General features: G+C 32.3%; 1 protein-coding gene and 1 pseudogene across 1 annotated transcript; both read left to right on the plus strand.

The window, feature by feature from the left end:
- The first annotated feature begins 4199 nt into the window (after positions 1–4199).
- On the plus strand, positions 4200–5800 carry LOC127788089 (wall-associated receptor kinase 2-like; annotated as a pseudogene).
- On the plus strand, positions 5698–7062 carry LOC127788090 (wall-associated receptor kinase 5-like). The gene is made up of 2 exons (XM_052316204.1): positions 5698–5771; positions 5874–7062. The coding sequence occupies exons 1-2, from the start codon at positions 5698–5700 to the stop codon at positions 7060–7062; spliced, it is 1263 nt and encodes a 420-aa protein (XP_052172164.1).
- Positions 7063–13518: the final 6456 nt, after the last annotated feature.

Raw genomic sequence — 13518 nt, forward strand, 5'->3', positions numbered from 1 at the left:
TTTATCACTGTGAGGAGTGCTCTTTATTAAGATGGCTGAGTAAGGAGTACTTTTTGTACTCTTGAGACGCATATAATTATTGTACAACTTGTAGGATTTTTCTTGGTTGTGTTCTAAAAAAAAAAAAAACGAAAAAAAAAAAACTAAAATTGTGGAATGTTGTTAGCAAAGTCTTTGATAAGATGACTGAGTAAGGAGTACTTTTTATACTCTTGAGACGTATTTTGCTTATCTTATAACTTGCATGAAATTTTTATTTTGGTGTGAAAATATAAATATATATATCTATATGATATGTTCATTTGTTTGTTTGAGTTTTAGCAATTCACAGTAAATGTATGGACTTGTGGAGTTATAGGTATTCCTAATAACTCTATTTTATTACTGCAATTCAGGTTGGGGGGTGTAAGGTCTGGTTATGAATTATCTGGTTCACGTTTAACTGTGAGTTTGCTATTGTTTGCTTGTAGTCTTTTGTGAATTAGTTATCTTTATCTACTCTTATTAAAAAAAAAAAAAAAATCGTGTGTTTTAAATAACGCTATTCCTAAAGCTTTAGAATTATGCACTGATAGCTGGCTAAGTTTGCAATACGAAACATGAATGCATTGATTTCTTATTTGAAAACGTATATGCATTAGAATAAGTAATTTGCATTCATCAGGGATTCAAAATTTAAAAATTGGTTATTGGTCATAAAGTCAAAGGTAGTAAGAGTAATTAGCTGATTAGTACACTGTATGATCCCTCAACAGAAGTTGAGACTATTACTCAAGTGAGTGTTTGAGCCTAATAACCGTTAATTCTGAGTGAAATAACACTTACTCTAAATATGCTCTCTTGTTTATCTTATCTTTTCAATGGCTTCAAAATATTAATTCGCTTTGAATGTCTAGTATGATAGCGGATGAATTTGACTGGTTTCAAACTCCGAATTAGATGACTGATTATCATCGTTTTGTAGAAACATGATAGGAGGATTAATTTCTTTCATTTTGAGCCTATTAAACATTTTTCTTTCTTTAAATTAACCTCCTTTGCTAGCCAATTTGAGCCATTTGTATTACAACTTCTTTCGTTATCCTCGTTTAACCCATAACCATATGAATTTTGTCCAACCTACTGTGATTTTGGGAATTAGTCTGTCTAGTTATCTTCATATTTAAAAAAAAAAAAGAGAAAAAAAAAATTAAAAAAAAAAAAGAAATTCTCTTAGCTATTCAGCACAATTGTTTTAAAATAAATGCTGAAAAAAAAAATCCTGACACACCCTTTGCTCACTCTACCTTTTCTTTAACAACTCGTATTAACCTCATAGCCCTATTACAATCCAGTCTGGTCCCTCTTGATGCTATAAATCATGTGATCTCAGAATTCGAGTTTGGAGTAGGAAATCATGTTTAAATTTAGAAGTTACTCATATAGAGCATTATCCCAGTCATGAAGCTATGTCAATTTCCCTGTTCTTTCATGAAAATATGTTCCTTGTATTTGGGATGACACCGAGTTTTGAACTTGTTCTGCATTTACTCTTATAACGGTGCACCCCCTTGTGTGTACACATGAGGAATCTTTTTTATTGGAGGGAAAATCCATAGTAAAGTTTGAAGTCAAAACTTCAAGGGAGTAAGTCTGTGTGTTGGTTATCCTAATTGCTATTCCTGAGATTGTATGACCTTTAACCAAAAATCTGATTTAGAATGCTAAATTATTTATTCGATTTTATACATTTCGGTTTCGAATTTGAAATTTTTACATTCATACAGTTATTGTAAATAAAGCTTGGCAGGTATATAGTCTGATTGCTTAGGGACTACCAATGTTTAAGTTGGGGGGGTATGATTAGTGGTTAATTTTGTAAAAATTTTGTTATAATTACACCTTTCTTTTGATATTAAAAATGGCTTAAATTAGATATCAATATATATTTTATGGTTATATGCAAGTTTAAATCAAAAAATGAATGAAATGAATTCTAAAGTAAAATTTAAAAATAAAAATAAAAATAAAAATAATAATATATAAAATTATATATATCATTATATGCGTGCATGTAATATATATATATATATAATATAATCTAATATATATATGTGCCATGTGTAATACATATATATATAATATATAATTTATTAATAATATTAAATTATTTTTTTTGTAGGCATGAAGAAGGTGGGCTTGAAGAATGAAGAATAAAGTCCATGAAGAATTAAAGTCCATGAGAGATTGAAGAATGAAGAATTAAAGTCCATGGAGAATTAAAACCTATGAAGAATTAAAGCCCATGAAGAATTAAGACCCAACTTGACCAACCCATGGAAGATATCATTTGGAGAAGGCCCAAGGATTATTTTTAATTCTAATGAAGATTAAAAACCAATTTATAGAAATCTATTTTTATTTTTTTTATGTGAGTGCTTTATTATGTGTGTTTTTTAGCTAAAATCCATTTAACTATTAGGTGTGTATTATAGCTAAAATCCATTTAACTTTATGAGTGCTTTATTAGGTATGTATTTTACCTAAAATCCATTTAATATTAGGTGTGTATTATAGCTAAAATCCATTTAACTTTAAGTGTGTGAGTGCCCATTAGATATAATTATGTTTAGTTGAATAATTGAAATTGTGTGGTTTGTATTGCATCTTGTGGCCTATAAATAGCTCACTTGATTGCATTTGTAAGTGTGATTATTATTCTTGAATCAAAGTTTAGTTGTTTTCTTATAATTCTCTCTTTGAGAATTGTGCTTGTTCTTTCTTCTTTTTTTTAATATTTTCTCTTGTGATCTTACTTCCTTTCTTTCTTCTTTTAAATTCTTATATCATTTATTATTATTTTATTATTCACCGCCTAAATGGCCGGTTAATTTATGCCTTTAAATTTCTGTAATTTTAATTCTTGTATTTTAATTATTCACCGCCTAAATGGCCAGTTAGTTTATGCTTTTAAATTTCTGTAATTTTAATTCTTGTCATTTAATTGTTCACCGCCTAAATGGCCGGTTAGTTTATATTATTTTAATTCCTATTATTTAAATTCTGTTATTTAAATTATGTCATTTAAATTTCTATTAATTAATTTTCAAATGGAGATGAGTAGCTAAATCTAATCTTGGGTTAAGGTAAGGATAGTGTCCAACACCAATGATTCCCAAAGAAAGCTGCGCTTTAAATGAGTAACATTAATTTAAATTTCAATATGAGTGTGTCTTAATTATTGAGAAATCACTAAGTTTAGATTAGAGCATAAGCCTAACTTAGTACTTTCATGTCACGCATGAGAGTTACTAGAACTGGAAACGCTATCATATCCAAACTCGAATGATTGATTTAGTTATTTTGTGTATTAATTGTAATTGGATTTATGGTAATTGCTTAAATTAGAATCTCACATATCATGTATGAGGATTGCTTAAACTAGAACTATCATTATCTCTAATTGCATTTAATAACAAACCCTCATATCTGAAATTAAATTAATGTTGTTAATCTTTTATGTTAAAATTTGGGAATCAACGGGTTGGCACTGAAATTGTCTTAACTCAAGTTCTATTCAATTTCATATTCTCACTTTAAGTATTTATTTCAATTACTGTCTTACTTTATTTCCTAGTATGTATTGTTTAAAAAATCATAAAAAAATTTGTTGTCAATTTGTCCAAATGCATGTGTGCAACATTCTTTTTATTTTGCCATAAACAAATCTCTTAGTGGATGAGCTGGACTTATTCAGAAAATATAAATTTAAATTTGGTGACAAATAATTGCATTTTAAAACATTTAATTCATTGATTAATAGAATTGTTTTGAAATTTAAAAAAATATAATGAATACATTTTGTCAGAATATAATAATGTATATTTAGCATTACCCTTTAAGCATATAGTTAATAGATTGATCAAAAAAATCAAATAGTTAATAATGAAATAACTACATCTGATAGTTATTAGATATGATCCGTTAATTATCATGATACTCAAAGTGAAGAGTTAATTAATGATGTTATCATATAAACCTAATAAAATATTTTTAGACCCATATAATCAACTATAGATAAGTGTGCTACTACTATATTAATTAATCTTAAACAGAATTACTAATCAGATGGTGACTAACCTTAAGAGTGAAAACAATTAAGTAAAATCAGTTACCACACTATATGTCCCTTCTACACCAAGGTAAAAACAAATGTATGAATCGGCGTCGGATCCGGCTGCTCCATGGGCCCCTGGTTCGACGTCAACTGCAGCGCCGCCTTCAACCCTCCTAAGCCCTTCATCAGCACCGGTAACATCGAAATCCTCAACATCTCCGATTCTCAATTACGCATCAAGACCGTCGTCGCTTCCGCCTGCGACGACCAGTCCGAAGGCCTCACCCAATCCTACATGGCGTGGACCGACCTGGCCGATTCCCCCTTCACCTTCTCCGACACCGCCAACAGGTTCACCGTCATCGGCTGCGACGACGTCGCCCTGATTACGGCGTCGCAGGGCCTGAACTTCTCCAGCGGCTGCGTCTCTATCTGCGCCAAGAAAGAGGACGTGCCCGACGGGTTCTGCACGGGGATTGGCTGCTGCCAAATTTCGATTCCAAAAGGGCTCAATGCCTACGAGACTACGTTGTATTCCTGGACGAATCACACCAATGTCTTAACGTTTAATCCTTGCGTCTACAGCTTTCTGGGCGAGGAAGAAAGCTTCAAGTTTCGCGGGTCTACCGACTTTTTGGATCCGAATTTCATGAAGAGGACCGAAGAGAGTGTGCCTTTGGTGCTTGACTGGGTGATTGCAAATCAGAGCTGCATTCAAGAAGAAAAATCCAACACTTTGGCTTGCCAGAAGAACGCTCATTGCAATGACTCAGAGATCGGCTATGGAGGGTATTGCAGGTGCAACGAGGGTTTTCAGGGCAATCCTTACCTCACTCCGGGATGCCAAGGTTTTGTGTCTTATGATTCTTCTTCTTCTTTTTCATTCTTCTAACCCATAATTACTTGATTACAAGATTGACAAATTTTGCAAAATTCATATGCAGAACATGCAGTGCTATTAAAGTATGAAATAACTAACCATTGAGTTTTTTTTTCTCAAGTAAATGGATAAATAGTCATCTTATCATTTTGCTTACACATTTTACATAAAGTTTCTGTTCGACTACGGGCCACATATATATACTTAATTACAGTGAAAGGGGTATATAGAAGGACGATAATAGTGAAAAAATAAATGAAAAAATGTCCGTATAATTTTTAAATCAATGAATACATAAGTCACCAATATTGTTCTCTATAAAAAAAGATTGTTCATACGGTACTGTTACCCAGCTGAAATCTTTGATCTTATCCAGAAGAGTCATAATCTCACTTTGAAAAGCCAAGAACGACTGAAAATTATAAGACCAATAAACACATCTATTTAGAAGAGATTGAGCTGCGTGCATTAATATTTGTTTCCTTGTGCAGATATCGACGAGTGCATTGATTCGAACTTGACAACTGTTCTGTGAATGCAATTTGCAAAAACAGCCCTGGAAGCTACAACTGTTCCTGTGCTGAGGGTTACTATGGCGATGGCAGAAAACATCAGCGCGGCTGCATTGCAGAAGCCTCACAGTTTCCAGTCATCAAGTTCTTTCTAGGTATTATCTTTTACTTAGCAAAATATATAATAAGAACAACTTATACTTAATTACATGTATACAAAAGCGTTTTCGTATGTGCACGGAACATTTGCCTTGAAACACTTGCCTTACATATATCTTAACAGGTACAGGTTACTTGTGTTAAAGGAATAAAGCACAACTATACATAGTCCCACAAAATATAATGTTTGGTTTTAGTTGTAGTTCAAATTTGATGCGGGACTGAGCTTTGGCTTCTTGGGACTACTCATTTGTGCAACTTGGCTTCACTTTGGCTTCAAGAGAAGGAAGCTCATCAAGTTTAGAGATAAGTTCTTCCAGCAAAATGGAGGCCATCTCTTAAGTGTGGAAAATGTAGAGCCCTCCAAGATCTTCACAGCAGAAGAGCTTGAGAAAGCCACCAGCAACTTCTCTGAGGATCGCATACTTGGCCGAGGTGGATATGGAGTAGTGTACAGAGGAATTCTACCTGGAAATCATCTGGTTGCCATAAAAAAGTCTCGGATAATGGATGAGGGACAAATAGAGCAATTCATCAATGAGGTGGTAATTCTCACACAAATAAATCATAGAAATGTGGTTAAGCTCTTAGGTTGCTGCTTGGAAACCGAAGTTCCTTTGCTCGTTTATGAATACGTGTCTAATGGAACGTTACTTCACCATATCCATAAAAGTGGAATCTCTTGGTTATCATGGGAGAATCGTCTTAGGATAGCCTCTGAAGTTGCAGGTGCACTTGCTTATCTTCACTCTGCAGCTTCCATGCCAATAATTCACAGAGATATCAAGTCAGCCAACATACTTCTAGACGATACTTACATCACAAAGGTATCGGATTTTGGAGCTTCAAGATTGGTGTCATTAGATCAACCTCAAGTGAGTACGCTTGTTCAAGGGACATTAGGGTGTTTAGATCCCGAGTATTTTCGCACTAGCCATTTAACCGAGAAGAGTGATGTTTACAGTTTTGGCATTGTTTTAATCGAGCTCTTGACTGGGAAAAGGCCCATTTGCTCTGAGAGGCCTCAAGAAGAAAGGAATTTAGCCACCTACTTCATTATGTCGATGAAGGAGAATCGTTTGTTTCAAATTCTAGAGCCTCGTGTGGTTCGAGAAGGGAGCTTGGAGCAACTCCAAACATTTGCAGAGCTTGTGAGGAGATGCTTAAGAATGAAAGGTGAAGAACAGCCCACAATGAAGGAGGTGGCAATGGAGCTAGAAGGTTTAAGGAAGTTTACTAAGCATCCTTGGGCAAATCATCATCAACAATATCATGAAGAGACTATGAGTTTGATGAGTGAATCCTCGGATCATTATGATGTGCCATTGAGTCCTCACAATGCTAACACTACTGAAATTTCTGGTCCATATAGTTTGGGTAGCAACACAATATTCCCAACTAATGGTCCTCGCTAAGGGAGATAAGAAGTATCTTATGTGACGAAAGCATATCTTTACTGTATTTTCGAGAGAGAGAGAGAGTATATCTCACTATATGTATATTTTTCATTCCTTTAGGAAATATTGCTCCTTTAATGTAAGAAAATATATTTTTCATTCCTTTAGGATACCATCTGCCTATTGTGCGTCATGCATTACTCTATTTAGAGGTGTGTAAATTTCAATCCAAATTGGAGAAACAGACCAAACTGAATTAATTGGTCCAATCCAAGACAAACCATCTTGGCTTGGAAGATGGCCAATTCTAGTCTTGAATTTGGTCTTAGACCAAAAATCAAAATTTTAATATAAAAAAATTACCCGCCACCCCCAGCTACCTATGCACACAACCAACAAGCCCTAAAATTAATAATCCCTTTCTTGGTTCTTCAATCTTCTTCTCTTTTTTTATCTCCTCCTCAAATTACTATATGTAAAAAATGATAGACGTCCAAGAGGGTCCAAGAGGGGAAGAGAAGAGTGAATTAGATTTTCAAAAAGTTTTCTTAATTTTAAAGAGACTTTAAATGAAACAATTTAGTCTTTTTCCAAACTATGAATACTAATGATTTAAATAGATCCTTGTCAAAAAATAATGTGAAATAAATGTAAGATAAAGTCAATACAAGAAAACTTACCCTTTTTAATTTTTAAAAAAACCTTTGTTGAAGTATGAAAACTGATTTCAAATTTTGTTGAAAGAATATTGACAGTGCTAAAATAAAAGAAAGTAAAAAATGTAGCACATAGGAAATTTTATAGTGGTTCAACCAATAAGTCTAATCCACTCATTTGACTCTTCACTAAGGACTTTAACAATCCACTATAACTTTTGTAGACTCCCAATCTCACATCAAGCTAATCAAGCATCCAAAAGCTCTCAAGCTTCATTGCTCACTTACTCAAGAGCCACAAGGCAAAGAGAAGAGAAATCACTTCAAGTTTTATCCGAATTTCTCTATCTTGAGGTTATTGTATCATTTCATTTATTGCCTTGTATAAGTGTATTTATTGCTTAAATCATTTGAGTCCAAGTGTGGATGAAGTATTGTACTTATTTCAACATTGTTGTGGATTGCTTAGATTACCTAGAACTATTTGTAATCAAGAGTTGTATTAGTTTCCAAGATGATCTAAGGAAAAACTTTGGTGTTGGTTTTAGTGGAACCCTAAGGATGGTTAGACTTTGGGAGAGTGGACTAAGTGTGTGGAATAAACTGAACCACTAATTAAAAATTGTCTTGTGCCATATATTATGTTTCATTGATATATCTTGTGGCATGAAATTCATCTCTTCAAACGTTCATATATATTTACATAAATCTAGTTTGGATAAAATTGTAATATCAATATTTTTATTTAAAAAGTTAGTAAAAGTTTTAATTACTCAATTCACCCCCTTATTGAGTGGCCATACCCTAAGAGACCAACAATTGGTATCAGAGTTGGCTTCTAAAATAGTTGAATCTTTAATCCATAATTTCAACCTAGAAGAGATCCATAATAACCTCATTCTCTAATCAAGCCATAGCTGAAGGACCATCGCTCTCTAGGCCACCATTCTTTAATGGCACAAACTTTAATTATTCAAAAATGAGGATGAAATCTTTTTTGTTTTCTATAGATTATCAATTATGGAAGATAGTTAGGGATGGTTTTACCACAACTTCAACCAAAGAAGAAGAATGGACTGAAGATGATATAAAACAACATCAAATGGATCATAACAAAATACATAATCTTTTGTTCAATCTTACTTAGTGAATATGAAAAATTATCTTCTTGTTCTACATCACATGAAATTTGGAGAAAATTAGAAATAGTATACGAAAGTACAACTACAAAAAAAAGAGTTATTAACGACCAAAAATTAATGACGGGATTAATTTTGGTGGTTAATATAGTATTATTAACGACTAAATATAAATCCAGTCGTTATAAGATAAATTTTAACAACGGGCTAAATAAGTCGTTGTTAATAAACCTTTTTCCCTTCGTTATTGACTACAATTTTTAATTCTAACTATGAAATAATAAAAAAAAATTATTAAGATTTAACTACTACTTTATATAATTAAGTAATTCCAATATTATTATATTTTTCTATAAATGCACAAATATAATTATTAAACTATTATAATTGGGCATTACTTATTTATTGATAATACAATTTATTGAAAAATTATGAACATATAAAAATAATACAATATATCAAACTAATTAATTTTTTTCATAAATTATGTTTTTATAAATAATATTTTTTTATAAATTATTTTATTTATTGATAATACAATATATTGAAAAATTATGAACATATTAAAAATAATATAATATATCAAACTAATTAATTTTTTTCATAATTTCTTTTATTTTTATTAATTAAATAATTAATAATATTATTTACATAAATTATTTTATTTTTCTTTAACAAATAAATATTTTAAAAAAAAACTAAAAACTAGGCGCTCTCTCTCTCTCTCTCCCCTCCTTTTTCCCCAAATCGGCAAATCGATCCCCAAATCTAACCCTAACTCACCCCCCTCTCTCTCTCCTTCTCTTTCCCTCTCTGTGTGTAAACTACTCCCAAGCGTCGACCATCCGCCGTTGTCTCCGTCTCCTGTCATCGCTGCTACCTCCGCCTCCGCCTCCAGCTTGATCGGGCTCCGCCTCCGCATCTGTCACTGCCAGATTCATCTCCGCCTTTGCCGCCTCAAAGGTATATGTATATATATATATATATTCTATGTGTGTATATGTATGCTGTGTGTATATATGTAACCTATGTATATATGTATTCTGTGTGTGTATATATATATTGTGTGTGTATATGTATTACAGAGTTACACGAGAGAAGCTCTGTAACTCTTGAAACATCGTTTAGTTAACTTGAATGGATCCTGACTGAGTCAATACTAATTTTATCTCAAGATAATTAATCTTATGTGATTCATCTGTACTGGAAACATCGTAGTTAATTTTCAGTCTTATTTCTTAAATAGTACATGTGCATGTTATAGACTTGCAAACATTTTAATAAATCAAGAGGCTTGCTTTATGCAGCACAATAAAAGTTAACTTGAAGCTCTGTAACTCTTTAATCAATTAGGCGTTTGTCTTCAAGAATGGACCGTGTGGATAGTAGTTTAGATGAATGTGCGGAGCTTACTGCTGCTACAAGAGATGAGCTGGGACTAAATTGAGGAAAAAAACTCGGCTGCTTATTTAGTTTTTCTCATTGCAGCAAATTTATTTTAACGTATTCACTGAATGATACAGGTTTCTGAACTAAAAGGAGAGATGAAATTGACTGGTGTGGATGTACAATCTGTTCACCATGCAGTCCGAACCCTGTTCCTAATTTTGCTCTATTTTTAAGATAGTTATTCGATGTGAATTGGAACACTGATCAAACATGTTTCCATGCCCAGGAGACCAAAATTCATAGAATAGAAGGGAAACAGGTACAGTAACATTGATGAACAACTTGAATGTGAGGTTAGAAAAATAGTTATGCTGTCTAATTATTATGGTTTTTAGAACTTATCTGTTTGGTCACTCATGTAGGGTCTCACAAATGATGGAGTCAAGCGGTTGGTTGATTACGCCTGGAACTTAGAGAATAGCAGAGGCATAGATCGTATTCAGGCACAAGCCTAACTTGATCTCATTGCTTCCTATTTTGAGATTTAGTTCCAACTGAACCTTCAATTAGTTTCTGTCATTTTGCTCACGTAATTATTTTTATATTTGCAGGTTGCTTCATCAAGTTCATCTAGGCCAGCTCTTGAATTGCCACAAGTGACACCATCATCAAGGGTAAAGATTTATTGCTTTGTTATGGTCAAAATTTTTCAATCGACCTGTTGCCCATTTTTTAGCTTGTCATGGAAATAGCATTTTTTACTTGTTTGTTTAAATTTATGTTCAATGACTGGAGGAAATATTGGATTAATGTTGTGGATGACGTTTCTATTTACACATTGGACTAGAAAATATTTTCAATTGTGTTGGATGGAGCAAGCATAAGGAACGCGGGCATGCTTGTGCGTGTTTAGGTCCAACAGCTGGTTATCCTAGTGGAGGTCACATGTGGGCAAGTTTGAAAGTACGTAAATCTGTACCCACAGACCCGGGAAAAGCTTCTTGAATAAAATTAGAGGAATTTTATCATGTCTGCTTTTTTTTTTTGGGGGGGGGGGGAAGAAAATTGTATCATAGTTTCTTGTGGACCCAATAAGTACACATGTTAATTAGGATAGTTTATTTTACGTTAATTATGCAATGGTATTTATTGTGGACCAATTCTTGGAAAATTTATAATGTGATACAATTTTGGTACACATTGGATTGTGTGTGTATATGTATTCTGTGTGTACATGTATGTGTGTATATTCTGTGTGTATATATATTATGTCTATATATGTATATATATATATATTGTGTGTGTGTATGTGTATTACAGAGTTACACGAGAGAAGCTCTGTAACTCTTGAAACACTTGTTAATTTAGTCATTACCTACATACATTGCCTTCACCCTATTAGAAGGTGGAAATATTTTGTTTTTATAGCAGTTTGGATGCCAATTGCCAAATGCATTATCAATTTTTCTATTTACTTTTTGTAGATCCACTTTCCATTGCTATATTTGTTCAGTTGTTACAGCAGAGCATGCTAGAATTTGAAATATAGACTTGTTTAAAAGAAAGATTCAGACAATAAAACTTATAATCTTTTTAAAAGTATAGCAACATGTACGATAGGACAATAGATTTACAATTATGGATATGGAAAAACCTAAACATAGGAAAAACCACTGCATTGGGTTCCTTAAAACCATTAGAAAAAATTACATCAATTTTTCACACTTCTGCTTTAGAAAATTATTTAAGATGTTATGTGCACTTTGGTAATTTGTTGTTAAGAAAGTATCTTAAGACACAAGTAATTTGTTCCTTCCTCTGTTCTCATCCAAGTGTGCACACAACCATGATGATGTGCTTTGAAAAATTTAAACTTATGTTGTTTCCAACCTATGTGGAGGGTATGATGTGCTTTGAACACTATGTTAGCATTCAATAAACACAACAAGCAGAACCTCTTTGTACTCGCAATATAAAATAATAAGGGTACTAGGTACTCTATGATATTGGATGAGAACAATTTAAAGCATGAGAATCCATGACATCTAGTTCTAAGTTCTTAAGATATTTGAATATGACTTGATGCATCTATTTTTTTTTCTTCCTCCTTTACTTAATTAAGTTCTTTGACTCTAATTTTAGATTATTTTTTTTTTTTTATAGGTCAATGAGACAACAAGACTCTAAAGGAAGCAACTGCTGTCTTGGAGTACATGAACAGTTTTATGACTATATATAGTGTTTTGTTGTACATTTTTGAATAATATATACGATTGTTAAAGTGTTACTTTTAGTTGAATATCTTTTTTGATGTAAATTTTTTAATAGTATATATAATTGTCAAAGTGTTATTTTTAATTGAACATATTTTTTGGTGTAATTTGTTGGCAATTAACACTTATAGATATACTACTTTCGGTATGTAAATGCTAATGGATAATGATTATTTTAGTGTTATTTAATGACATATTTAATTTTATGAGTTTTATTTCAATTTGATATCGATAATGATATATAGGTTTGGTGGTTTATATCAAAACAAGATATTTATGTCATTGATGACTAGCAATTGTTTTCATACTATTAAAAAAATAAAAAAATATTTTTTTAACGATAAAAATCATACCGTCACTAATTGTTCACATTATTAACGAGAGGAAATATTGTCATTATTGGTTTGTGTTTTGATAATTAAAAAGTTATTTTTAACGACATGAATCATACGGTCGCTAATTGTTTAGACTATTAACAACGGGAAATATTGTCGTTATTGGATTATAATTTGGTAGTTAATTATTTTTAACGACGGGAATCATACGGTCGCTAATACAATTAACGACGGGTTTATCATTCTCGTCGTTAAAGACTTTTATCCTCGGAGGCAATAACGACGACCGACGATAGGAAAATTCTCGTTGTTACAACTTTTCAACGACCGGAATTAACTTTCAACGACTGATTTTCTCGTTATTAGAACCCGTTTTTCTTGTAGTGTATCGATCGAATAAATGATACTAAGATTATTCTCTTAATGTCCCAATATGAAGAATTTAAACTTCTTCAAAATGAAAATAATAGTAATATGAATGGTAAATTCCAAAAGATTATAAACAATCTCAAAATGTTAGGTAAATAAATTTTTGAGGTAGATCAAGTTAAGAAAATACTTAGGTCATTGTCTCTAAATTGGCTACCTTTAGTGACTGTCATGTCTCAAGCCAAGAACTTGAAGGAATTAAAACTGGAAGAACTAATAGTGTTGTAGCCCGGAAACTATGACAATAGAATTT

This window comes from Diospyros lotus, chromosome 13, assembly GCF_014633365.1.
Source record: "Diospyros lotus cultivar Yz01 chromosome 13, ASM1463336v1, whole genome shotgun sequence".
Lineage (NCBI taxonomy): Eukaryota > Viridiplantae > Streptophyta > Magnoliopsida > Ericales > Ebenaceae > Diospyros > Diospyros lotus.